Below are 26,065 nucleotides of genomic sequence, written 5' to 3' on the forward strand. Positions count from 1 at the left end.
GCTCTGCCCACGTGCGGCCCACGCCGCAGGGAGAGCGAGAAACCGCCACAGAACAAAGAGAAAGCAGAGGAGCGAGGCTCGAAAACAACCGAGCTGCTGCGCTCTGCAGAGCAGGGCCTTGGCGCTGACACCACCGCAGACGAGCTCGACTTCCTGTAAGCAGGGCTGGAACCCAGGTGCCCTGACTTTCTGCCCCACGGCGCTCTAACCACTAGCCCCCGCTGTTCCCCTGAGAGCAGTGGGTGGAACCCAGGAGTCTAGATTGTATGCTCAGCTCTAACCACTTGGAAACACTCCCTCACCCAGAGTGGGACCCAGGAGTCCTGGCTCCCCACTCTCTGCACTAGCCTCTGAAATTCCTGCAGAGGGCTGTCTGGCTTTGCTAATTACTGAATCACACACAGTGAGTGGGAGCAGGGCGCCCAGTCTTCCAGCGTCTCTGCCTAACACAGCCCGCTGCAGCAGCCGGGCTTTGCTAGCTGGGCAGCCAAGCGGCACCAGCATGTGGGCCTGTGAGCACCAGGCTCAGAGCTAACCGCTGCTGCCTGACTGCCCAGGGGACTGCGCCGGCGCCGGCTGCTGTAAGAAAGGCCACCTCCAGCTCTGCCTCGCCCGCCCCACGCGCTGGAGTAGGGACGTGACAGGCAGCAGGACAGAGCGAGCAGCAGGGAGGCTGCTGTGGAAAGCCCTGGACACGGACACAGCAGCCAGACACGGTGGCGCCCTGAGGCTGCTCTAATTTATGCCCAAGTTCGCATGGCTCCCTCTGTCCTCCAGGAAGGACCCAGCCCCAGCCAGCGAGTTCTGCCCACTCCCCTGCTGAGGCCCAGCATGTGGTCGGAGCCCAATGGTAGGGGGGATCTGGCTTGCTCCTCGCGTCACGCTGCTTTCCCAGTGATGGCCGAGTGGGCCACATGCCTGAGCCCTTGGGACAGAGCTTAGCCTAGAGCCAGGCAAGGGTGCAGCATCTGGCCCCATGCAAAGTCTGGTGGCAGGTCACACTCTGGTTTGCGCCGGGGTTAGCAAGGAGGGAGTGGGAGCCGGGGGTGGTTCTGTAGGGAGGAGCCGAGTGCAGCTCTGTCCAAGCCGTAGGCTGGGGCTGAGGAGGTGGGGAGTGGGGGACACCCCAGCTGCTCCCTACCCCCTTTCTGGGCTCCGTGGAGCCAAAGCATCATCCCCCTGGCCCAGGGGAAGGGACAAGAGGCCCTGCTGTCTCCAGTGTTCCCAGCGACACCTGCTGGGCGCTCACTCCAGACAGGGGAGGGAGCAGCACAGGGCAGGCCGCGGGACCCACGCTGGGACGTCTGCTCTCTCCCGCTGGGTCGGCATACAGCAGCCGCCACTCAGCAGTGCTGCTTCCTCCAGCTGGGCGAGGCGGGCTTGTATCTCTCGCCGGGATCAGAACTCGGCCCTGCTGGCGCAGCTCCCCTGCCTGCTGGCCACTTGACTGGTAAACCTCAAGTCTCTGCCGATAAGGATCACCCGCAAGGCTGTGTCGCGCGTGCTCCAGGGAGTGGAGAGCGGTGATTGAGTGCTGGGCTGGTGCCATGTGGGCGGTGTGGCTGAGATGCTGGTGCGGCCGGGCTGGCTGCGATACTGAGGGAGTCTGGCCTTCTCCCAGGGCAGTGAGGGGAGCATGTGCCCTGCCCCACAGCCCCTCTCCCATCTCCGCACAAAGGCTTGCAAAGGCCTGGAGCTGGGCTGCCCCAGGCAGGAGAAGCAGGAAGGTGCCAGTCCACAAGGCAGAGATGCCTAGTGGCTACAGCAGGGCCAGGGGACTCAGGGACTTGGCTGCAGCCCCCCCAGGGAAAAAGCCTCCACTCCCTTGGCCTCAGCTTCTCTATGGGCAGGAGGAGGGTGATGAAGCACCACCCTGACCAGCATCTTGGGGCAGCTGCTCAGGGATGGATGGATCCTTGGCTGGCAGGTGCCACACAAGCGCAACACATCTCTGTCCTCTGGCCAGCACCCGCTCCCTCCCCCTTGCTCCTGCTGCCGGAAATTCCCCTGGTGCTGCATTGCCCCCCTCTCCTCCTCAGGGGAGCTGTTCCACAGGCCAGCACTCAGCAAAAACAGTGTCAAGTCCCCCCAGGGTTTAGCTCTGGTAACAGTAGCAGTGTCAAGGCCCCCCTCACCATTTGGCTAACAGGCTTCCTCAGTATTGCAGCGTACAAAGAAAAAGTGCAAGGGCGGAGCCTAGCCCATAGCCCCGCCCACAATGCTCTATAAAGTCCAATCAGCTGATCCCATTTCCCCCTCACTATGGCTGCTGGAGACCCTCATGCAACAGGTGAGGGCAGGATAGGGCAGGGCAGGCAGCTGCCCATGGGGTGAGAAGCCCATTGCCCCAGGGGTGCTGCTCTGGTTGCTGGGGTGCAGGGGGGACTCCCTGGGGCCTTTGCAGCCCGGGCCGGGGGCCGGCCGGCCTGGGGGCCAGGGCTCAGAGGGTCTATTTTTGGGGCTGTTATCCTATCCCGAGAGCAGCGTCCTGGCTCTGAGCCCCGGGGCGTGGGCGCTCCCTGCCCGAGGACGGACTCTGAGTGCGGGTCAGTAAGTCGCCCAGCGCCGCTCGTGGCTGCCCGGGACGGAGGTGGAGGAGGACTCCCAAGAGGCCCGCTGGCTGGCGGCGCTCCCGGCCGCCCCGGCGCTGTGACTCCGCTCGGAGGCTTTACTGGTGCCCGGGGGAGCCGCTCCGGAGCCTGCCCCCGCCGGGCCTCGCGAGGGGCTGTCCGGCGCCTGCTGCTCGCGGCCGCTCCTGCCGGGGCCGGGGCCGGTGAGACCCCGCTGTGCCGCGCTCAGCCCGGCGGAGGGGGCAGGGCACGGGGGGCCCCGGCCGAGGCGCTGCTGCGCTGCGTCCCCAGCGGGCTGTGAGCCCCCCCGGGCAGCCTCGAACCGGGACCCCCACAGCTGCCGCCGGGCCGGGCCAGGCCAGTGTCCCACGTGAGCGCGGGGGGGGTGGGGTGGGGGGAGTCGCTTAGCCGAAGCCCCAAAGGATTGTGGGAAACGTCTCCCCACCGCCGGGGGCGCCGCTGTCTCTTTAAAAACAAGATGGCCCCTGGGGGGGGACCCCCCCTGCTTTTCCGTCGTCCTACTTCCGGGGGCGGGGCACAGGCCGGAAGTGGGTCGCGTTTCCAAGATGGCGACTCCCTATGTGACGGACGAGACCGGTGAGTGCAGGAGCCGCTTCCGGGAGGGGGGAGGCCGCTGCCCCTCCCCCTCGGGCTGTGTCCTGTCCTGCCCCTCCCCCGGCAGGGCCCCGACCCCTCGGGCTGTGCCCGCCGGCCCGGGCGGGTTGGATCCATTGAAACCCGCCTGTCTCCTCCCCCTGCCCGTGCCTCAGTTTCCCCGCCCGAGGGGTGGGGGGCGCGTTCGAGCCCCGTGCTCGTCCCGCCCCGGCTCTGGGGGCCGTGCGCCGGGGGCACGGAGCTCGTCCCCACACGCGGCCTTGTCCCGTCCCAGGGAAGTACATCGCCTCCACGCAGCGCCCCGACGGCACCTGGCGGAAGCAGCGCAAGGTGAAGGAGGGATACGTGCCGCAGGAGGAAGTGCCGGTGTAAGTCCAGCTGCGCCCTGCGGGGCTGGGGCCGGCCGGTCCCCCGGGCAAAGCTAGCGAGCGCCTCTGCCTCTGGGCTGAACTGCGCCTGCAGCCGCCTGGGTCCTGGCCTGCTCAGGTAGCTGCATCCTCCCAGCTGGGCTAGGCAGGGACCTGCCCGTAAGGGGAGACTGCAAGGGGTGGGAACAGCAGTGTGCACAGGCCTGGGGGTTTCTTTGCCCAAAGCTGCACTCACTGGAGGAGCTGCCCCCAGCTTTGCAATGGTGCGTGTAGGTCTAGATTCTCCCTCCTTCCGCTGGCTTCCCTATAGAGCACAGCATGTCTTACCAGGAGCCGTCCCCACCTGTCCCACCTTGGGGCTGACTGCACTGTGATGAGCCAGGGGACATGGGTCTGGGGCTGCTCGCAGCTTGGGAGCCTTTCCCCAAAGGATCTGTGGGAGGCCTTGTGGCCAAGGTGGAAACATGCTCTTTAAAACAAGTGCTCAGTGCTCCACTGGTCAGAGAAGGGGAGCCCAAGGCCATCCTTGGGCTTCAAAGCTACCTGTCCTCTGCATCCCCTTGTGCCAGCCAGGCATTCCTGTCCGCATCTGGTAGAGCGTGTTTGGTGAGCTCCTGAGGCATCTGGTGTGGTGTCAGAATTCCCATGTCCCCAGGAAGGTCCTGAGTAGCTCGAGGGGGCTGGGGTTGCGCTCCATGTGGTGCTGTGGATCTATGCTGACCCCACAGGAGGCTCAGTTACACAGACCTGTGGTGTAGCTCTGCACAGAGACAAAATTGGTGTCTGTCTGCAGCCACAAAAATGATCTGTGGCTATCTGCTCCCACCACTATCGGCCCCTGTGTCTGCCGGCCCACGGCAGATGTCAGGAAATTTGCAGGTTCTAGATGTATTTACATCAGCTTTTTCAGCTATGTTTTTAAAAAAAAAAAAAAAAAAGTTGCTCTCTGCACTCACGGCTGCAGAGTCGGATGCCCACGGATATGAAGTAGATGGCTGCAGCTTTCACATGCTCCAGCTGTAACCTAATGCCAACAGGCTGTCAGCCTCCAAGGCTTCCGTGTGGGGCCCAGAGGGCTGGGACAACGGCTGTTTGCTGGAGCACAACCTGCTATCCCATGGTCTTGCTAACCTTGCCGTCCATGGGTGGAGTCCATGCTGTTGTGCCCACTGAGGCACATGGGGATGTGCACCACCCAGAAATGTGTGCTGCTGGCTGGGGTGCTCTGCTGATGAGCTGAGTGGCCCTGACTCTGTCCTGGGCAGCTGCCCCAGCACTTCACTTATGGGAGAATGCTTCTGCCATCCCTACACTGGTGCTCTCTGTACGCTGAGCCTGGGAGCGGCCGCCAAGGAGAGAGTAGGTGCTGTCCAGCTGATTAGTTGAGGCACCCAGCCGGTAGCCTGTCTCTCTTGGTGAAAAGGCAACGGCAAGTCCCATGGTACCGTATAGACTGTTTAGCCTGTCAGGTGCCACAGGTGGTCTTGCTGTTTCTGCAGGTAGACTAACATGGCTGCCCTTCCCCCAATACTTATTTCTTTGTGATGCACACAACAAAGTTGTTCATGTGGGAAGCCAAAACAAGAGGGAACGCTGAGGTGGCCTCTCTGCTGTGTCTCCAGAGGCCTTTGCCAGCTGCAGAGGACTGGCGCTGTTGGGAACCCTCTGGCGTGTTCTCAGTGGGCTAGTGCTGGCTTAGGGCCGGCCTGCCTGCAGCCCATGCACACCAGCCCCTGCCCTCGCTTGCCCAGCATGAGTTGGCCCAAGAGGAGCCAGGGTGCAGCAGGGTTCCTTTCTCCTTGGGCCGTGACTCAGGGAATGAGACCAGGCCAGGCTGACCCATGTTCCCAAGCCACTTCCCTTTCACACCCCCAGCGCCCCCTCGGCTTTAATGATTTATAACCATGTGTATGTACTGTTGGGTTACATCATGAGATCTGAGTCTTTTTCCAGGTGCCTGACCAACTTTGATCCCTCTTATACCATAAGATGTAACCTGGCGGTATGTATTAACTCCCCTTATAAATCATTCTGGTGGGGTGGCTTCGGCAGGGCTCTGGATGTGTCCCAGCCGCGAGGGTTACCTCTGCCGGCGTCCCTAGAGTCAGGCTTAGTGCACAGGTACTCACAGACTGAGGGATTTGCGGAAGTACCATAGCGTTTGAAGTGCATCTCTCTGGTGGAGGCTCCTCCAGCCCGGGACGGCTCTTCCCACCTTGAGCTTGGGGCCATGTACCAGGAGCCCTTTGCCCTGCAGTGGCCCTGCTGTTGGGAGGGGCTGAGTGCATGGGACTCACTGGGCAGCGGTTGGACCAGGGGGTCCCAGTGCTGCTTGTGTCTGCAAAGGTAGCTGCAGTGAGATGAGCGTGTTGGGCCTGGGGGCTGCTTCAGGGCCGTTGGCCAGCTGCTGTTTGGGGTGTGAGCCAGAGGGGGAAGTCCTGATGGGTTTTGTTCTGCACAGGTATGAGAATAAGTATGTGAAGTTCTTCAAAAGCAAACCAGACCTGCCGCCCGGTCTGAGCCCAGAGGCCAGCGCGCAGCCAGGCAAGCCAGCCACCAAGGCAGAGCGCAGTGAGACAGGGCTGTCCAGGACAGCCAAGAGGAACTTGAAACGGAAGGAGAAGAGGAAGCAGCAGCAGGAAAAAGGGGAGAGGGAGACAGACGAACTGATCCAGTCACTGGAGAAGACCACCCTCTCGGGGGGCAGTGGTAGGGAGGGGGTTCCCCTGGCAGAGGATGAGTCAGCTTCACAGCCAGTCTGCGGAGGAAAGGCTCTGGGGGATGGGGACTATGCAGCCTCTGAGAAAAGCAAGAAGATGAAGAATTTGAGGAAGAAACTGCGGCAGGTGGAGGAGCTGCAGCAGCGGCTTGACTCCGGGGAAATCAAGCAGCCAACAAAGGAGCAGCTGGAGAAGCTGGCACGGCGGAAAGCCTGGGAAGAGGAGCTGGAGGACCTGGGACTGGATTTGTGAGGGGCTGGGCAGGGGACTCTCCCACACTGGGTGCACACATGGCAAATACGGTGAACTCTGGTCCCCACAGTTTTCGGTGGGTGCTGCCTGATTTTAAGAACAATGTTCCCAGCCCTCTGTTAGGCAGGTGATGACTTCTCATACCTCTGTCCTTTGTATTATTTTATTGGGGGGTGGGGGAGCCTGGGCATGTGATGAGGCAGGGCTAGCACCCCATGGCAGCAGGGCCTGTGCAGAGTTTCCTGAGCCCCACAGGACTGCCAGGTCCTCAGTGTTCTGTGTTCCAGTTGCTCCTCCTTTTGGTTTTTAAAGATGATGCAATAATAAAATTGCAGCCATGACCTCCGTGTCTGGGAGCGTTTGTCTGTTCTGGAGCCAAGCTGCCTTTGGATCCCTGCCATCAGTGCTGGGCTGCCCTGGAGAGTTGGTGCTTGGTGTGAGCTGAGGTGTGCCCCCCTGAGAACACTCCTCCCCTTCTTGGGCCCTGCCCAAGACAGGGCCCTCCCAAGGAGGCCCTGCAGCTTTCTCTAGGGTGGCATTTGGAAACCAGCACCTAGCCAGAGCAGTGCTTTCAGAGGGAGCATGAAACCATCCGGGGAGAGTCAGTGGGTTCCCTTCCAATGCTGCTCGTGTGCTTGAAGATTAAGTAGTTTCCTGAGGGCCAGGGGAGTTGCTTCCCCTTGCTGGGCTGGGGGGCTGCTGAAGGGAGTCCAGCTGTGGGGCAGGGATTCCTGGGTTCCAGCTCAGTGAAAGGAGGGGGCTCTGGGGGCATGGAAGAGGGGGCTGCAGGGGAGCAGGCCTGGATGAGGCTGGGTTTGGGGTTAGGACTCCCGTGCTCGCTGCATGTTTCTGGGGGCGGTGGCTGAGGCTCGCGGGTTCTGTGGGTGCCTGTATGCAGCTCCCAGCGCTGACTCTGGCCGTGCCTCAGTTTCCCCGTGAGGATGCAACAGCAGAAGCCCGTGCGGGGCTCTGTAGCGCCGCCCTCCGCTGTGCCCTGAGTCGGGGGCGGGGAGGAGCCCAAGCGCCTGAATCCGCGGGGCGAGCCCGGCTGCCGGGCGCTCGGGGCCGAATGTGAGTTACAGCGATGGGCCAACGGGCGGGGCCGGCGCCAAGGGCTGTTGGCACGAGGGGGCGGCTCCTGCCGGCTGCACTGACCCCCGGGCTGCCGGGGCCTCGGCTTCCAGCGGGACTCCGGCTCCGCAGGGCCCGGGCGGCGCCCCCCGCGACCGACGCCCGCCCAGGCAACGAGATCCGCTGCTTCGAGCCGGGCGGCCCCGCCCCCCGCCCGGCCGGGTCCGACCCCGCCCCCCCCCCCAGCCGGAACCGCCCGGCCCCGCCCCCAGTGCGGACCGGCCCCGCCCCCCCAGCCGGGCTCCTCCCGCCCCCAGTCCGGCCCGGCCCCGCCCCCCCAGCCGGGAACATCCCGCCCCCGCCCGGCCCCAGCCGGACACCCCACGGCCGGGCACTTCCTCTGCCCGTTCTGGCTTTGGGACCCAGCGAGCGGATCCCGCCCGGGCAGGAATTCCCCGCCCCCTCCCCTCTCCTGCCAGCCCCTCAGGGCAGGGAGCTTTGGGACCCGCCTCTCAACTTGTTACCATGGCACCCAGAACTCTGGTTGGCTGGCAAGAATTCCAATGGGGCGGGCATAACCACGTGGCCAATGGCCACACGGCCCCTCTTCCCAGGCTATACAGGCCCCGCTGGGCCCAGAGCATTCTGGGAAGTGCCGTTGGCACCCACCAACCTGCCCGCCCCCCCGCGGCCCCGGGCAGAGAAAGGGGTTCAGGTCCCCCACACATGGGACCGTCTCGGGGCTGCACCTGAAACACCCCCCCAGCATCCCTCCAGGCGCCCAGTGCATTGTGGGAGAATCCTGGTGCATGCAGTTGTACACTCACACCAAAATGCAAGTCTACAGAGCCTGCATCCTCAGCACCCTCCTTTATGGCAGCGAGACTTGGACCCTGTATGCCCACCAGGAAAAGAGGCTGAACGTCTTCCACTTGCGCTGCCTCAGGCGCATCCTTGGAATATCATGGAAGGACAGAGCGACCAACACCACCGTCTTCGAGCAAGCTGGAATCCCAACCATGCACCCCCTCCTCAGGCAGCGTCAGCTCCACCGGCTTGGCCACGTCCACAGGATGAACGATGGAAGGATTCCAAAAGACATCCTGTATGGTGAGCTAGCCTCTGGCAAAAGACCTCCCGGACGCCCCCAGCTGCGCTACAAAGATGTCTGCAAGAGAGACCTCAGAGAGGTAGACATCGAGCTGGACAACTGGGAAGAACTAGCAGACGACCGCAACAGGTGGAGGCAGGGGTTACACAAGGGCCTTCAGCAGGGCAAGTTGAAGATCAGACAGCTAGCAGAGGAGAAGCGAGCGCACAGAAAGCACAATAAGGACTTGCCAGACACCCACCACATCTGCAAGAGATGCAGCAAGGACTGTCACTCTTGTGTGGGTCTTTATAGTCACAATAGACGCTGTAAATGAAGTCCTCAATTGAAACTTTAAAGGGCGCGATCCATAGTCTCTGCAGACTGAAGGATGCCTACTACTACTACTGCATGGCTCCCCCGCCCATGCTGCCAGGCAGGACCAGGGCCAGGACCTGGCAGGGGGAGAGGGACCCAGGCCCGCGGATCTGAGCCCCCAGCAGCCTGTGCTTTGCCCCTCACTTAGGGCAACCGCTGCTGGCAGTGGGACGACCTGGGCTGGATGCCCCCAAGGCCACGGACGACGCCCAGCTCCACTTCTCCAAGGGGGGCCAGGTCTGGCGGGTCAATGCACAGCTGTGGGTGGAGGGGGGACGACTGCCCGCTGAGGACCACTGCGTACATCTGCACTGTGTGGCCTAGGCACCCACAGGACTGCGCCTGCCTGGCTAGGGATTCATGCCAGAGGTGCCACCTGCAGGCGGTTGGCATGAAGGACACAGGGCGGAGGGAGCAGCACCTTGTTCCCCTGGGGACTCCTGCTTCCACACACCTCCCGTAAACCCCCTGTGTGCACCCATGCTGATGCTGAGCATCACAGAGTGCCAGCGTGCTCTGCACCAGGACAGCATGTGGCCCTGCAGGGGTGTCTGCGGAGAAGGGCCCAGCTCTGCTCCCCGTGGCCACAGCAGGTGCCCTCCCCACTGCACTGGTGGTGGAGATCCAGTGCAGCCATCAGCCGGGACCCCCACCCCACCCCACCCCACCCCCGGTGCCCTGCAGACAGACACGGAGCCAGTGGCCAGGGCCAGGCAGTACGCGATTTAATGTGCATGCGCCTGCCTGCCACACGCAGCCCCCCCACTCCCAGTACAGTACCCAGAGTACAAAGAGGAGTGACTCTGTTGCCCTCTGGAGCTGGGGCTGGATGTGGGGCAGAGCCCCCTGCCCCAAGGGCAGCTGGAGCCCAGGGCATGGGAACTACAAAAGCAAAGTGCTGCTGGAAGCCGGGGAGGGCTATGGCTGTCAGCCTGGCTGGCTCTGGGTCCCATGGGTGGCTGGGAGCAGCAGGGCAGGGCTAGGAGCCCGTGGGTGTGAACTAGGGCTGCACAGCCTTTGGGTCTGGGCCCAGCCCCTGCGTGTCCCCAGTTTGGACGGGGCCAGCCATTGGGTCCCAGCCTGCGGCCTGTCATGACTGCTAATTTCCCATCAGGCTCTGTGCCCTGCAGCGGCTCCCTCAGCCAGCATCTGGGCCATGGTGGGGCCCCTGGTGGAATGCCCAGAGCCAGGGCAAATGGCCCCACCTGGGCCGTGGGGAGAGACCCGAGGCAGGTGGGATGTTATGGGGACGCTGACCTCACGCTGCAGAGGGTCACATGGCTCCAGGTGCCTCCCGGGATCCCCGCCTCCCCTCCAGCCAGGCCCACGCGGGCAGGGGAAGGCAGCGTCTGAGAGATTTGAAGGGCAGGTGCCCAGCCCCCAAGGGCAGCCAGGCTGCTGGGCTGGGGAGGTGGCGGGGGGGGGGGTCAAGGGCCACCAGCCCCTCCCCCATACACCCCCAGCACCAGCTCCTCTCCTAAGGCACAAGTGGGGCGAGGTGATTCTGTCCATCAGAGGCGCCTGCCAGGCGTGGGGGCTGTCAGGGGCACGGTGGAGCCGCAGTCATAGTCCAGGTCCAGGGAGGTGTGGGCTGCTGAGCTGGGGCCCTGCTGCCGATCCCGCAGGCTCTGGATGTAGCTCTAGGTGGGTGGAGGGGACAGATCAGCCTGGGGGGGCTCCCGCTTCATGCCCCACACCAGCACCCCAACCCCCAGGGAGCCCAGCTGTATTCACCTTGGTGGGGGCTGCTCCCCATTCCTACCCCTCCCTCCAGCCCGAGCCCAGCTGGCTCTGGGGCAGAGCACGGCAGCCGAGTGTAACGCGGATCCCAGCTGTGCTACTTGGCTGCCAACCTGCTGGGGCCGGGGGCTCCCCCACTCACCGGTGCCAGGACATCACCCGCGTAGCGCTTGACGGGGTTGGGCTTGCGCCGGTAGCTGCCCTCCTGCGGGGGGAGGTTCTGCCGTCGCTTGGCCTCTTTCTGCCGGATCCGCAGCAGCTGCAGCCGCTTCTGCCGCTGACTGATGATCACTGAGAAGGTGAGCCGGGGTGAGCTTCCGCGCCAGGCACCACCCCACCCACCGGGGCTGGCTCTTTCAGCAGGGCAGGGAAACTGAGGCACCGGGAAGGCAAGGGACTCACCCTGCCAGAGTAGGCAGAGAACCCAGGAGTGCTGGTTCCCAGCCCCTCCCCTCAGTGCCCAGACTGTCCAGGCTTCACAGACCAGGAAGGGGGAGCTCAGTGCAGCTCAGGGTTGGGGGGACACAAGTTAGGGGTAACGGGGTCAGCAGCCCTGTGCACCCCCAAACGTGGCTGCGGCTGCCCAGCCCCCTCTGATCTCCCCTTGCTATGCTGTTGGCTGCTGGCCCCACCTCAGGCCCCCTCCCGGGCTCTGTCTGTTAAGGAAAAGATGTAACTCTCTCCCTCACCAAGGCAGGTGCTGGGTCCAACTCTAGGATCCCACAGAGTTCCGAGTTCAGAATCCAATCCACAAGTATCCTTTATTGAGGTACAGAATTCCAGCTCGAGCTGGGTGCCTCCGGAGAGGGACCCCACCTCCCAGAAATCGCTGGCAATTATACCCTTTACAGTTTGTAACACCGCCCACACCCCTGTCTGAAGTCCAATCCCCTAATGTGAGTGGGGGTCTTTACTACTCCTCATGGGATGATTCCGTTGCTAAGTGGACAGTCTGTTGCTGGGTGTTTGATCTTCTTTAGGAGGCGGTTATCTCGGCTCCCTATGCTCTTCTTTTATCTCTACTTCGCAAACTCCCAATTAGTACAATACCAGCCAGTTTTCACTGGTTCTGCAGCTGCTGTTTTCAGCATTTGTCTCAGGCCAGCTTGACCTGGGGCCTAAGGCTTCAGCTACTTTAGCTACTAGTGCTAAGCTAAAAGAACAAACTCTTTAAAATATGCCTAGAAAAAGATCTATAAATTCTCCTTCCATAACACAGGCCATGCACCCCGCTACCCCATAGCCCCAACCTGCTGCCCCAGCCCCCCGGCCCCACTCACCGTTAGTGTGCGAGTAGCCCTTGGCCGTCAGTCTCCACTGCAGCAGGATGCCCAGGAGGCTGAGCGCCGGCCAGAGTGCCAGCACAGCCCAGCTGTGCCAGCAGAGGGGGGGCGCGGGCACCAGGCGCAGCCGGTCATATACATGGTGCAGCAGTGCCAGCAGCTCCACGAAATAGTCCACGCAGCCCACGATGAGGGCAGCCCCGAAGGCGGCCGTGGAGAGCACGGTGAGCGGCTTCGGCCAGCGCAGGGCCAGCAGGGCGCAGAGCAGCGACAGCCCCAGCAGGCTGCCCGCCGGCACCCACAGGCTCTGCGGCTGGTAGAAGGGCTCTGTGGCCAGCAGGCCGGCCGTGGCCAGCAGCAGCCCCAGCAGCAGCCCGGTCATGAAGAGCCCCACGCTCTGCACCAGCATGGTGACCAGGCCGCACAGCGCCCCGATGCCCAGCGCGATGCCCACGCTCACCTCCAGGCTCAGCTGCGTCTCCAGCACCCGCTCCTTGTAGCACAGCAGGAAGATGACCAGGGAGCCGGAGAGAAACCCGGAGAGGAACATGATGGCTTTGAAACAGCGGTAGCCTGGGAGGTGGGGCCGGTGGGCACAGAGATTAGCTGGTGTGTGGGGGCGGTGCAGGTAGGAGACAGAGGGCCTGGGGGGCACCAGCAGGGCTGGGGGACGAGGCTGTGGGTCAGGAGTGGGGGCACTGACAGGGCTGGGGGACGGGGCCACGGGTCAGGGGTGGGGGGCACCGGCAGGGCTGGGGGACGGGGCTGTGGGTCAGGAGTGGGGGCACACGCAGGGCTGGGGGTCGGGAGTAGGGGGCACTGGCGGGGAAGGGGGATGGGGCCACAGGTCAGGGGTGGGGGGCACTGGCAGGGCTGTGGGTCGGGAGTGGGGGGCACCGGCAGGGCTGGGGGACGGGGCTGTGGGTCGGGAGTGGGGGGCACCGGCAGGGCTGGGGACAGGGCTGTGGGTCGGGAGTGGGGGGCACCGGCAGGGCTGGGGGATGGGGCTGTGGGTCGGGAGTGGGGGGCACCGGCAGGGCTGGGGGATGGGGCTGTGGGTCGGGAGTGGGGGGCACCGGCAGGGTTGGGGGATGGGGCTGTGGGTCGGGAGTGGGGGGCACCGGCAGGGCTGGGGGATGGGGCTGTGGGTTGGGAGTGGGGGCACCGGCAGGGTTGGGGGATGGGGCTGCGGGTTAGGAGTGGGGGCACCCGCAGGGCTGGGGGTCGGGAGTAGGGGGCACTGGTGGGGAAGGGGGATGGGGCCACAGGTCGGGAGTGGGGGCACCGACAGGGCTGGGGGATGGGGCTGTGGATGGGGGGCACCAGCAGGGTTGGGGGTCTGGAATGAGAAGCAGCAGAAGTTGGGGAGGGGTTTGGAGCCCCCCTGCCCCATGAGATCCAGCCTCCCGGGGGGCCCTGGCGCCCCACTCACCGAAGCAGCTGTAGACGACCCCGAAGAGGCCGCCGAGGGCACAGAGGGCGGCGGGCAGGGCCTGGTATCCGTGCTCCGGCTCCCGGCTGCAGGGCTCCGGCCCGGGGGTGACTTGCTGGTGAAAGCCCCAGGGGGCGGGGGTCAGGAGGGGGGGCTCCATGCTGGGAGGGAACCTGTGGGGGTACAGGGTTAAGGGGGGTCGCAGCCCCCCGGCAGCCAGCGAGTCACGTCCCCTCCCGGCCTGGCCCTGCCAGCCAGAGGCGCCTCCCTCCGCACCCCCCCGGACTGCCCCCACCCGCTGGAAGCCACGCTCAGGGCCCACCCCCCAGCTGCAGCTGCAGCTGCTCCGGAGCCAGGGCTCAGGCACATCTGGCGGCGGCTCGGCGGGGTGGGGGAGCGGGGGGGAAGCTGGGGGGCCCGAGGGGGGCTCCCCAGGGCGGGGTCGCCCCGCGCCCCCCCACGTTCCGCTCGTGTCTGCGAACTGCGGCAGCTCCTCAGCCCTGAGGGGTTGGGGTCTGCGGGGCCAGGCAAAGCCCCCCCGCCGCTGGCTGCCTCGGTTTCCCCCCTGCGGAACGGGGCGCCTCTCCCGGCCGGGGCTGGTCTCTTCCCAGGGCTTCCCCGGGGGGGGCGCGGGGCCGAGGACACCCCCGGACCTGCTCTGCTGCGTCCTCCCGCAGCCGGGCCCAGCCCAGCTGGGAAGGGGTTAAACCACCCGGGGCTCCAGGCTGGTCGGGCACGATCCCCGGCCCGGCCCGCCCCGCCCCGCCGCCCTCTGGGGCTCCCGGCAGGAGTCGCGGACGGGGGACAGAAATTCCCCAACAGATCAAGAGGGCCGAGAAAGGGGGCGCGGCGGGGGCGGCGGTCCGAGAGCGGGGGGGCCCGGCGGGGGGGTCAGTCCGGGAGCGGGTCGGTCCGAGAAAGGAGGGGCCGGGGGGGGCCAGTCCGGGAGCGGGTCGGTCCGAGAAAGGAGGGGGCCGGGGGGGGTCGGTCCGGGAGCGGGGGTCCCGGCGGGGGGGTCAGTCCGGGAGTGGGTCGGTCCGTCCGGGAGCGGGGGGGGAGGGCCGGCGGGGGGGGTCGGTCCGGGAGCGGGGGGCCCGGCCCCTTGGTCGCGGGAGGCCCCGGGGTCCCTCCCCCACTTCTCGCCGCTTTGTTTTGCCGGAGCTGCCGCGGGCCCGATCCCGCCCGAACTTCCCGGCGCGCAGCGAACTCGGCTCCGAAGCGCCCGGGGCGCCGCCACTCACCGCCCGTCTGGGCTGCCCGGGGCTAGCGGCTCATCCCGCCCGGCCGCGGCGCTGGCGCTGGTGCAGAGTCCCAGGCAGGGGCCTCAAGGCGCCGCCAGCGCAGCGCAGCGCAGCGCAGCCCGGCCCGGGCCCCCGGCCCGCTCCCGCCCCCGGCGCGGCCCGCTCCCGCCCCGGCTCCCGCCCCCGGCCCGGCCCCGTAGCAGCTGCGGGTGACATCAGCCGCTGGCCGCAACCGCGTGGCCGGGGCGGGGACGAAGGGCTCAGGAGTCCGAGAGCCCCCGGCTGTGGGAGCGCGGCCGGGAGTGGGGTCCGCCCGGCCCGGCCCGGCCCGGCCCTGGTTCCCGCTGGGACTTGCCGGTCTGGTCCGCCGGCCGGGCCGGGTCCCTCTGCCCCTAACGCAGCCGCGCCAGGCCGGGTTCCTGTGAGCACAGGGCACCCGGGGCTGCCCAGGGCCCTCCCCCCGCCATGGCACAGGGGCGCTGAGCCCACGGCCGGGCCATGTCCGCCTCGGGCACAGCTGAGTCAGTTGGTCCAGCCATGGGGCGGCAGGAGCACCGGGCGGGGGTGGGGCTGGCACTGCCCAGCCTGGCCTGGCACGCCTGGGGGCACCACCAGCCAAGGCAGTACAGGGCTGCGGGTGGGGACCCAGGGCCAGCTGCGGGGCTGGGGGAAGCCCAGGGCTCGGGTGGGCGGGAGGGAAGGCAGTGGGCCAGGCAGTGCGGTGCAGTGGTTAGAGCACGGTGCCCCGGCTGTGTCACTGCGGTCTTGGTTCTGACATTGGGGTGACACTGGCCCCCCGCGGCCTGGAACCAGCATCCCATGGACAAGCCTTGTTCTGGTGGGGTGTCTAGAGCCGTGTGAGTGCCCCCCACTGTCCCCCCTGCTCCGAGGCAGCACCTTGGGGGCAGTGTTCAGGACTCCTGGGCTCTCCTCTGGCTGGGGGCAGTGAGGCGCAGTGGTAAGCACAGGGCAGACTGCAGCAGCGACCTATCCGCTTGTGCTGCAGCGTGGGTCTGGCCCAGCTCAGCTTCCCCCCTGGAGAACAGAGCCGCCCTGACCCCGGTCCTGGGCAGCCTGGCAGCCCTGCCTCTCCCCGCGGGCTCCCTGGCTGCAGGGCCTGTCCAAGCAGGTGCCCCGGAAACACGCCGGCGTCCCAGAAAGCGGCCAGTTGCCAGCTGGGCTGCAAGAGAGGGGAGGGGGGAGGCCATGTGGGGTCAGGCTGCCCAGTGGCCCCTCCACTATGGAACCTGGCAATGGGACCCAGGCATCCTGGCCCCGCCCCCCTCCCCACCCAGGAGCTGGGGCAGGACCCAGTTGTCCTGGCTCCCCTCCCCCATTGCAATCTGCTCTGACCCAGCTCCAGATGTGGGGACAGATGGTGCCAGCGACAGCCAAGCGCGGCTGGAAATGGCCCCAGGCCTCTCAGCGCCCGGGGGGCAGCTCTCCTCACCGCCTGGGGCACTGCTCATCTCCCCCTGCACCTCCACACCCCTGGCTGACACCCACCTGCTTCCCCCAGCTTGTTTTCCCAGAGGCAGGTTACTCTCCTGGCCTGGGTGTTCCTGGCCCTCCCCCTGGATTCAGCCGCCCCCCCCCCCCCCCCCCCGTACTGTCCCCCGGCCATTCACAGGAGCCAGGGGCTGTGGGAGCCTGAGCCGATGCCAAAGCCTGACTCTTGGCAGACGGATTTTCCCACCCTCTCCCCAGCCAGCTGGGCCCAGCCCTGCCCTGGCCTCCCTGCACCGCGCCAGGTTCCTGCAGCGCCGGCCGGGCACTGGCTGCCGTTGGGGGAGACACCAGCCAGGCCTGCAGAGCGGCTGGAACTCAGGTCCCTCCTTCCTGGACTCCTGGGTTCCCTTCAGACTGCTCCCGGTCCCCTCATGGGCCCTTCGGCCTCTGCTTAGGGAGCTCCCCTTGGGGGGGAGGGGCAGTGACCAGGCATGGGGGGGCTGGCACAGGCATCCCTCCCCCCAGTGTGTAGGAGGGACAGGCCCAAGAGGCACCCGCTAGCGGGGCCATGTTATTGGTGTTGGCCATGCCGAGTGGATCAGTCGGTGCTTCGCCCGGCACACGCAGAGCCAGCTCTCCTTCCTGGTGGGGTCCCATAGCCCTGGGCACCCCCTGCCTCAGCCCTGGGCCAGAAGGGCTGGGAGAACGAGGAGCTGTGGGTCAGGAGTGAGGGGAACTCATGAACAGGGGGAGCTCAGGGCTGGGTCAAGACTGAGAGGTGTGTCAGAGTCATTTTCCGTTACCAGTGGGGAAACTGAGGCACAAAGCAGGGATGGAAGGACCAGAGCCCGGGAGTTCTGACTGCCTGGCGCTCAGTCTGGTGCCCTCCTGGGCCTCGCGGTCTTTCAGGCCCCAGCCCTTGGGGGAGCGAGCGGGAGGCCCTGGCTGGGAACAATGGAGAGCATCACCCCTCCCCCACCCGCCTCCTCCTTCCTCCCTGCACAGTGGAAGCTCTCAGGCCCCAGCCGGAGACAGAGGGAGCTTTGTGTCTCCCCAGCACTGAGGTCAGGGCGTGCGGCACATGATCTGCTGGGCAGGCCCCAGCGGCTGCGTCAGCCAGAACCAGGCAGTGGGCACCTCCTGGCAGAGGGGCCAGGGCAGGCAAGGGGGCTGTCACCAGGAGGGGCAGGGCCTGGGGCCCAGACTCCTGAGTTCTAGCCCTAGCTCAGGAGGGGAGTCCGGGCACTTTGGCCATGGGATGGGGAGCCAGGACCCCCGTGTCCTGTGCCCAGGTCTGGATGCCAGCAGGGAGGGCTGGCCTCTGCTCCTGGATTGTTGCCTTGACTGGTCACAGCCTTGGGGCTCCCACCCCCTGGGAGCACTGTGGGCCCGGCTGGCAGAGGGGGGCTGAAGCCAGTCCCTCCTTTGGAGAGAAGCTACTAAGCGCAGTGTAGCCCCTTGCAGCTTTCAAGGCGCAGGCTGCGGGGAGAACCCTGCAACACAAGACTAATCCTGGCTGCTGTGGGTTTCCAGCAGTGTCTGGCACGCTGGGCGTGGACTCCGCTCTCCCTATTGTCCCTTTGCTAAGGAAATGATATTGCCTGTTTTCTTCAGCTCCTTTCCTGGCCAAGGCGAGCCCCCACGCTGTACAAAGTACGCTGGTACTTGCCTCACCCGAGAAAGAGACACTTCATAGGGGCCACCTGTCCCACACTGAAATGCAGCTGACTCTGAGGTGGAGGAGCATGGCAACGGTGAACAGGGAAGCTGCCCAGGAAGGAAATGCAGGTATCTCTGGCGTGGAGCATGCTGTCGGTTTACTGGCAGGCAGCAATGTGGTACATGGTGTGGTAGAAAAGGGTCATGAGACATCATCAAGGGCAGCCCTCTGCCCTCACCGCAGGGCCAAGCACCATCTAGACCACCCCTGACAGGTGTGTGCTTGACCTGCTCTGAAAAATGTCTAATAATGGCGATTCCACAACCGCCCTCGGCAATTTTCTTGGACGTTTAACCACAATGACAGAGGTGAAGTTTTTCCTAATGTCCAGCCAAACCCGCCCTGGCTGCGTTTTATGCCCATCACTCCTTTTTCTATCCCCAGAGGCCAAGGAGAGCAATTTTCCTCCTTCCTAATTATGATTTCCTTTTAGGTGCTGGAAAGCGCTGTCACGTCCCCTCTCAGCCTTCTCTTTTCTAAACAAACCCCCTCCTTCCAGTCATCCTTCATAGGCAGCGATCCCCCTCAGCTGAGTGCTTGGGTTGCCCAGGAGGCTTCAGGTGCTGCTCAGCTGATTAGCTGAGTGCCCACAGACAGCAGCCTGTGTTTGTATGGGTGGTGCCCATTTACACATTCCTGGTGCACAGAATAAAACTTATTCTGCCCCGTGCAGCAAGAGCTGCACAGACCCCCGAGAAAGAGAGCGACCCTCACCCCACGGCGCAGCTCCACGGAGCTCTGTTCAGCGGCGCATCCTGGGGTGTGTTACAAAGTCAATAGCCCCATTTTACAAATGGGGAAACTGAGGCACCGAGTGGGCTCATGACCTGCCCCAGGTCACCCAGTCCGATGAGCCCCCGGGCGCCCTCTCTTCCGACTGCTTGTCTGGGGAGGCTGCTGGGGAGGGCTCCGGGGCGGGGTCCGAACAGCTGGAGGCGCGCGCGTGTGTGTGGCGGGGATGGGGCACTGGCCCTTTAAGGAGAAAGCGGGGGGGGGGGGGGGGGGGGGGGTGGAACGCCGGGCAGCCCCGCCCTCTGCCCCGGAAGTGGAAGCAGTCGCGCGGCCCTAGGCAGCCGGAAGGCGGAAGTGGAGAGAGACGGGCACTCGGGGGCAGGAGGCGGAGACCCCCCCCCCGTACCGGGCGCAGGTGAGACCCGCCCCCAGCCCCGGGGCGCGCCTGGCGGGGCGGATGGGGCGGGGCCCGGCGATGACAAGGACGGTCCCGCCCAGCTGCGGCCGGTCGCAGCTCGCGGGCCCCGCGGGGCGTCCCTGGGCCTCTGCCGTGTCACGGGGGTTGTGTGGAGGCCGCGGTCCAGCCCCGGCGGCTCTCGGGGCGCCCCGGGGCGGGCGGGCAGTTCTGCGCGGCGGAGCCCGGGAACGGGACCCGCCAGCGCTCGCGGCCGCGCTTTGCGCCGGGGATCCACGTCACAGCCGCTCTGCCGGGCGGGGGCGGCCCGGTCTCCCCTTCCCGGAGCCGCAGCCCGCTCTGCAGTCGCCACACCGAGGGCAGCTGCGGTCGCAGGCGCTGGAGACTTGAGAAGGAGCCTTGGAAGCGGCGCTCGCTTGGCGGCCTGGGCTGCCCTGTGGTCCCTCGAGCTGCACGTCGCGGCCCTGGGCCTGGGTCTGATGCTTCTGTTTTTCCCCCCTCCCCCACTTTGCAGGATAAAGGCTAAAAAAATGGCGGCTGTAACGTAACTTGCCTGGCTCAAGACGGCTGTGGGGGCAGGGCAGCGGAGAAGATGACATCTGGAGGAGGAGGAGGAACGCGTGACCCCAAACAGGCTAGGTGCTGCTGTGGGACAAGCAAGATCTCGGAGGGCAGGGGTGTGTCGGGCGCCAGCCCTGGTGTGGATAACCCAGCCTTGGTCTCACCTTTTGGGGGTCTGGAGAGCACCGGGTTGAACAGCCGCTGGTTCTTCCAAGAGCGCTGCAGTTTTGAAGGGCTGGAGCGTGCGTCTACAAGTCAGAGGTGGCCAAAAGAACTCCCCAGAGCCTCCAAAGGCGTGTAACCAATGGAGGCTCACTGGTTGGCTTTTGCTGTTGGTGGGACTCCTCGAGCACATGGACACTTGCCAGTGGACCCATCAGCTGAGAGGCCGGTGGAGGCAGAGGAGGCCGGTCGTTCTGCTCCTCTGGGCTCTGCGGATGGCGATGGGCATTGGCCCGGCCGTGCTGCGGAGGAGGATGTCGGTTGGGCTGGAAGCTGTGACCAAACCCCGACAGCGCTGCTTGAGGAGCACAGCTTGCACGTTGCTGGGTACAGTGCCCCCGGCCCCTGTGCGGCCAGCTTTGCCCGTTCCTGTAGCTGTCGGGGGGAGAGTCTGGATCTCTCCAGGACTTATTTGGAAAAGGGGAACAGCTCATGTAGTGCCACCTGCCAGCGCTGGGCTTCGGAGTCCCCTGGAGTGGAGGATGGTCCTGATTCGGGCCTGTTGCCTCAGGGCCTGGAGGAGGAGGAGGAGGAAGAGGATGGAGTGTCCAAGGCCAGCGACGACCCTCTTGAGTCTGGTAGGGTGCTCGGCGGCAGGAAGAGTGGGAGACGCCAGAGGTGCCGCTCTGGTGTGAAGGACAAGGAGGAGGGGAAGGAGAACTGCAGGCGGGAGGGCAGGGCTGCGCCGGCCGGCAGAAAGCACAAGCAGGCCAGGAAGAGGAGCCATGTGGACCAGCGGTGCCACCTTAAAGCTGATGTCCCCAAGCAGCTGGAGGAGCTGGCCTGGCTCTGCTTCTCCTGCTTCAAGAAGCTCATCCAGCTGGTGCTGGACCTCACCCATGTATGCGGCGAGTACGTGGAAGCTGGCGGGAGGCTCCTGTACATTTGCTGTCAGCGCAGTGCCTGGGACCTGGGCTCACCCCAAGACTGCCTGAGGACATGGAGCCAGTGGGCCAAGGCCGGCTCGGGGAAGGCGGCCCAGTGGCTGTGTTCCTGGGGGAGCCGGCTGCTCCGGCTGCTGGGGGCCCTGCTTCTCCTGGTGCTCCTGGTGCTCCTGGGCAGCCTGCGGCTGGGCTGGCAAGTCTCCAGGTCTCTGCTGCTGGCAGGGGTGGGAAAGCTGGGCAGCACCAGCAGCATGGCCTGGCTCCGCTGGCTCCTGGACTCACCCTTCCCCCGCAGAGCCTGGGCTGCCTTCAGGGAAACCAGGACCTGCCAGTATGTGGCACGCTTGCTGCATACGGGGAGAGAGCTGCTGGGCACCCCCAGAGGGCCAGGAGAGGCTGCCCCTGGCCCGGAGCCTCCTGCAGGCAGGGGCCACCAGCCCAACCAGGAGGTGGCCCGACTGCTGGCCCTGGCCGACGTGCCCGAGGAGGAGCTGAACCCCTTCCAGGTACTGGGGCTGGAGGCGACCGCCTCAGACCTGGAGCTGAAGAAGGCCTATCGTCAGCTGGCCGTGCTGGTGAGTGCACCTGGCGGGGTGGGACGGATGCTGCCCCTTTGCCCTGCTCAAGAGACAGCTGCTGCTCTCCTATCCCAGAGGGGTAGACTGAGACAGGCACAGGCAGAATGGCCCAAACCTCCCGGCAGGGGTCTGTGAGCTGGGCTGAGACTCAGGCGGCTTCCCCGCAGCCCCTGGCTTTGGCTGGTTCGCGGCAAGGCCTCTGCAGAAGCTGGGGATCCGCATTTATAAGCGATGCCTTGGAGGCACCGGCAGCAGGACTGAGCTGCTGCCTGCCTGACTCTGGGCGGGGGCCCTGGGCCTGTGGTGCCCTTTGTCAGGTGAGGCTGTGTGTGACGGCTTGCCCCATATTCTTCCTGTTGCCCTGGGTTCCTCTAAAGAGGCCCTGGCCGTGCAGCCTTCCCAGCCCTGAGGGTGCCCGTCTGCCCCCGTGTGCAAGACACCACTCAGAGCCATCCATGGGTGGTTTGGTACAGTCAAGAACAGGTTAAATGCTGGCGCTTAACCACTTAGCGGTTTCAATCTCCATGCCCTCACGGCCAGGGGCTGGCTGCCGCTGGAGATCACTGGCAAGGGCTGCTTAACCGGCCGGCGGAGCGGTACCGGCTGGGCCGGCGGGGGCTGCTTAACCGGCCGGCGGAGCGATACCGGCTGGGCCGGCGGGGGCTGCTTAACCGGCCGGCGGAGCAGTACCGGCTGGGCCGGCAGGGGCTGCTTAACCGGCCGGCGGAGCGGTACCGGCTGGGCCGGGGGGCCAGGAGAACAGGCTGAGATCTACGGAGATGTGGGCACCGGTTAAGGGCAGGTGGATGGAGTGGGGTGGAGCCTGGCGGCTGCATTGTGCAACTGCTCTGTGGAGCTCTGCCCGCCAGGGCCGTCCTGAGGCTGCTGCGTGTGCCGCGGCCAGCGAGCTGGGCAGTGCTGGTGCCCTCGGGGGTCGGCCACTCGCCTTTGTTTCCTCTTCTGCCTGTTTCCAGCCGGCTGCCCAAGGCCACCTCCCGGCCTGCAGCGCTGCCTGCGCTGCCCCCAGCCTGGTGCTTCCCCCGTCAGCCGAGCAGCTGCCCCTTGCCCCAGCAGGGGTGGGGTGCAGGTCCTTGGGGGTGCGTAGGGTACCCAACCTCCTGGGCCTGGGGCAGCCTTGGGAGTCTGCGTGGCCCTGCGAGCACCATGGGTGGGGGGCTTGGTGCTGGCTGGCCCTCCTGCCCCAGCTCCTCCCCGCAGCCCCGGGTGTGTGCGCTGGCGGGAAGGGGGCCCTTGCCGCTCTGCTTGGGCTGGCTGAGAAGGAAGGCGAGGAGCTGCCAGCGGGTGCCAGGACCCCAGGGCAGCAGGTGGTGGCTGAGGCTCAGCAGCCTGTTGCCAGCTGGCCTAGCGCGGACCTGTCAGCCCTGACTGAGGACGTGCAGCGCCCCCTTCTCCCCCAGGCCCACCCGGCCACGCCACCCTGGACAGGGACTCTTTCTGTGCCGCTCGGTGCTCTCGGGTTCCCTGTCTTGCTTGGCAGGTTCATCCTGACAAGAACGAGCACCCGCGGGCAGAGGAAGCCTTCAAGGTGCTGCGAGCAGCCTGGGACGTCGTGAGCAGCCCAGAGAAGAGGCAGGAGTATGAGTGGTGAGTAGGGGCCCTTCCCCCCCAGCTGCCGTCACTGCTGGGGGGTTAGAGGCTGTGGCCATCTACGTGCGCGCAAGAGATGGGCAGTGGGGAGGGAGCTGGGCTCTCCGGCTGTGCTGCTCAGCCCCCCATGACCTGCTGATCTAAGCTGCCCTGGCAGCCTGTGCCCTAGCTTCAGGCCTGCCTGGGACATGGGGGGCAAGGATGGGGGTCCTGAGTGGGACTGGCCTCTGGGAGCTGCTTTTGGGCCCGAGCGTGGGTGAAGTTCCTGCCCTTGCAATTCCTGAGTGGTGCACCAAGACCTTCTGATGGGCTGTTGGTTGTTAAGGCAGAGCCCAAGGGCTGTGACAGGCGCCTCCCATATGGACAGAGCCTTTAAAAGTCCCGTTTGGGGGGCCGGAGCCTGTCAGAGAAGCAGCACGTGGGAATTCTGGGCGTTGGAGTCGAAGGAAAACTCCTCTGGCAGCTGCTCTCACCAGGGATCAGGGCTGCCCTGGTTGGGGCGCGGGCGCTGTTGTGCTAGGAGCTGTACAGCTGTGTTGTAGTGACAGTCCCAGAGTTCATCACCTGGGCTAACGAGGAGCTGCCCTGGGGGAGTGTGAACCATGGGGGATGCTGGCACGTAGGCGAGGGGAGCAGTGTCAGAACTGGACTCTTGGAATCCAGCTGAGGCTCTCCAGGCCTGTCCGCCCAGCGTGGCAGCAGCCCCGTCGTGCCAACCTCGTGCTGGGGCTTGGCTGGCTTGGGCAGCGAGGGCCTGGGGAAGCGGTAAGGGGGTGTGCCTGCACCCTGGCTGCAGCAGGTACCTGGTGCCGGTGGGGGGAGCAGCTGTGCCGGGCCTCACCCCTGCGCCGTTGTGACCACAGCAAGCGGGCGGCCGAGAGCGAGCTGAGCAGATCCATGACCGAGCTGCTCACCAGGCTGCGGGACGACCTGAAGGAGGCCATGAACACCATGATGTGCAGCAAGTGCCAGGGGAAGCACAAGTAAGTGCTGGCATTGGGCAAGCGCCTCGGTGCCTCGCTCGCAGCTCCGCCGCCTCCCAGCGTGGAGCCGGGCCTGGCCTGGTGCCGCTGCGCGAGCGGATCAGGTGGCCAGTCCAGCCCGCGGGCTCCTGCCTGGGATCCCGGCGCTGGGGAGGGGAAGGAGGCGTCCCCATGCTAACGCTGCATGACGCTCTAGGAGGTTCGAGATGGACCGAGACCCGCTCAGCGCGCGCTACTGCAGGGAGTGCGACACGCTGCACCCTGCCGAGGAGGGCGACCTGTGGGCAGAGTCCAGCATGCTGGGGCTGAAAATCACCTACTTTGCCCTGATGGACGGGAAGGTCTATGACATCACAGGTAGGCGGCGGCCCTGGCCCGAAACTGACCAGTGACTGGTGCATCCCGGGGCTGTGCTCCTCCCCTTGGGCCGGGCCGGGGCGCCTGCTTTCCCTGAGCCCTGTCACTGCCCCGGGACTTCCCCCGGGGCTGGCGTGCGACGGCCACGGTTGCTGCCCGTCTGGAGAGGATGCGGCCTTGCCCGCCCGCTGACGGCAAGTCCTGCCTGTCTGTCCGCAGAGTGGGCCGGCTGCCAGCAGGTTGGAATCTCTCCTGACACCCACCGCGTCCCGTATCACATACTGTTTGGATCCAGGCGCTTGGGCGGCCGCCGGAGGTTGGTGCTGTTCTAGTCCCTTTACCCTTCAGAGTAACCCACATCGGTCTCCTGAACCCAGGAGTCCTGCTCTAACCGTGAGCCCATGCTACCCTCCCACCCCTGGCTGTAGAGCCAGGAGTCCCAGCTGCCTGCTTTCACCACTGACCTGCCTCTGGCCACGTGTGTGGGCTGCATTTATAATCCCTTGTTCTCCCGCAGGCCCGCCTCCGACAGCAGCCCTGCCTCGGCTGCAGACCTGCAGGACTTCCTCAGCCGCCTCTTTCAGGGGGCCCCGGGGCAGACACCCAATGGTGGCTGCTTCAGCCCGCCCAGCTCGGCACCGCCTGGGCCTGCTCCAGCCCCTAAGGCGGAGGGCGCAGCCCCCCGCGGGGACTCGAAGCAGAAACGGCGGAAGAAGGTGCGCCGCCCCTTCCAGCGCTGAGCAGCGCCGTGGGAGAGTCGCTTTGGGGCTGGCCAGGCAGGAGGCCCCAAGCACCAAGCAGAGAGCTGTGGGGGTCCCAGGCACTGCGGCCAGCACTAAAAGGGCTCCAGTCAAGAAGAATCTGTCTTCTCTCCAGTGGTCGGAAAGCCCAGCCGGTGTGTGGGGAGCTGCCGGTCGAAGCCGAGTCAGTGATACCAAAGAACTCCAGCGGGGACGTCCTGCAGGGTCCCCAAGACACCAGCCCAGCTGGACAGAGCCATGGAATCTCTTCAGGGTTACTTTAGAAATCAGGGACTGTTTAGTTTCCAGCTGGGAGCCACGGGGAGGCAGCCAGGTCCCTTCTGTCCACCTGCCTCCATTCCTCACGCTCAGCTCCTTGGCTGCCCTGCGCCTGGCAGCTGTGACCTGCTGAACGGAACGACCGACCGACCGGCCCCCTTAGAGCGGGGCACAATTTGGCCTAACGCTTCCAGGCCAGGTCGCTCCAGAAGGGCCAAGCCTGGTGCTGGAGGGTGGCCTGGCTAGCGAATATTCCTGGGGAGCAGTCCAGCCTCGGCCCAGCTCGGAGGAGGGAATTAGCTATACCTTGGCCAGCGGCCTGGCTGTGTCCCTAGCGGAGCGGCTGGGGGAGCCTGTTCCGCCACAAGGGAAGGGAGGCATGGGCAGGTGCTCTGTGCTGTACGGGCTCCCTGCCCCCCAGCTTCATGCTTATCCCTTCCCCTGATCCTGCTTTCCTGGCCATTGGGGCCAGCTGCAGGCCTGGGCCTGGGGAGAAGGGCCCTAGGAGGCTTTCCAGGGGAGCAGTCTGGGAAGTGGCTGCTCTGTGGATTTTGGCTGGTGCAGCCCCACCCCAGCCCCGGGGTCCAGACTTTTTCCATGGAAGCCAGTCAAGTTTGAGCCCCCCCCGCCCCTGCATTTTGGTTTGTTCTCTCCATGCACCGCCCCCCCCCCCCCCCCCCCCCGCCTGAGCTTAGCTCTTTTCTTCTGAGGAGACCAGTTGTTCTTTGAGAGCAGCTGCCTCCACCCCTGACCTGAAGGCTGTGACAGGAACCCCAG

At 65.6% G+C, this 26,065-nt stretch overlaps 3 protein-coding genes across 8 annotated transcripts; 2 read left to right on the plus strand and 1 right to left on the minus strand.

The window, feature by feature from the left end:
• Positions 1-2,230: 2,230 nt before the first annotated feature.
• Positions 2,231-6,866, plus strand: PYM1 (PYM homolog 1, exon junction complex associated factor). 5 transcript variants are annotated; one of them, XR_012642782.1, is made up of 4 exons: positions 2,269-2,290; positions 3,460-3,553; positions 5,507-5,555; positions 6,015-6,155. XR_012642782.1 is itself a non-coding variant. In XM_074979735.1 (3 exons), exons 1-3 carry the CDS (start codon positions 2,263-2,265, stop codon positions 6,523-6,525), a joined length of 633 nt encoding a protein of 210 aa, XP_074835836.1. In that variant the 5' UTR covers positions 2,231-2,262; the 3' UTR covers positions 6,526-6,866. The 5 variants fall into 5 exon arrangements, 2 of the variants coding, with proteins under 2 accessions (XP_074835836.1, XP_074835835.1); XR_012642783.1 differs by lacking the exon at positions 2,269-2,290 and adding an exon at positions 3,132-3,167; XM_074979735.1 differs by lacking the exon at positions 5,507-5,555 and having other exon boundaries at positions 2,231-2,290; positions 6,015-6,866.
• A 2,900-nt stretch (positions 6,867-9,766) lies between these two features.
• On the minus strand, positions 9,767-15,122 carry LOC142003091 (transmembrane protein 198-like). The gene is made up of 5 exons (XM_074979761.1): positions 14,761-15,122; positions 13,520-13,692; positions 12,085-12,660; positions 10,947-11,095; positions 9,767-10,704 (listed from the first exon to the last, which is right to left on the minus strand). The coding sequence occupies exons 2-5, from the start codon at positions 13,677-13,679 to the stop codon at positions 10,576-10,578; spliced, it is 1,014 nt and encodes a 337-aa protein (XP_074835862.1). The 5' UTR covers positions 13,680-13,692; positions 14,761-15,122; the 3' UTR covers positions 9,767-10,575.
• A 2,765-nt stretch (positions 15,123-17,887) lies between these two features.
• DNAJC14 (DnaJ heat shock protein family (Hsp40) member C14) lies at positions 17,888-25,951 on the plus strand. 2 transcript variants are annotated; one of them, XM_074980194.1, is made up of 6 exons: positions 17,888-17,997; positions 19,591-21,318; positions 22,820-22,926; positions 23,793-23,912; positions 24,109-24,269; positions 24,787-25,951. In XM_074980194.1, the coding sequence occupies exons 2-6, from the start codon at positions 19,942-19,944 to the stop codon at positions 25,419-25,421; spliced, it is 2,400 nt and encodes a 799-aa protein (XP_074836295.1). In that variant the 5' UTR covers positions 17,888-17,997; positions 19,591-19,941; the 3' UTR covers positions 25,422-25,951. The 2 variants fall into 2 exon arrangements, with proteins under 2 accessions (XP_074836295.1, XP_074836293.1); XM_074980192.1 differs by lacking the exon at positions 17,888-17,997 and adding an exon at positions 18,957-19,076.
• Positions 25,952-26,065: the final 114 nt, after the last annotated feature.

Source organism: Carettochelys insculpta, chromosome 29, assembly GCF_033958435.1.
Source record: "Carettochelys insculpta isolate YL-2023 chromosome 29, ASM3395843v1, whole genome shotgun sequence".
NCBI classification, from domain to species: domain Eukaryota; kingdom Metazoa; phylum Chordata; order Testudines; family Carettochelyidae; genus Carettochelys; species Carettochelys insculpta.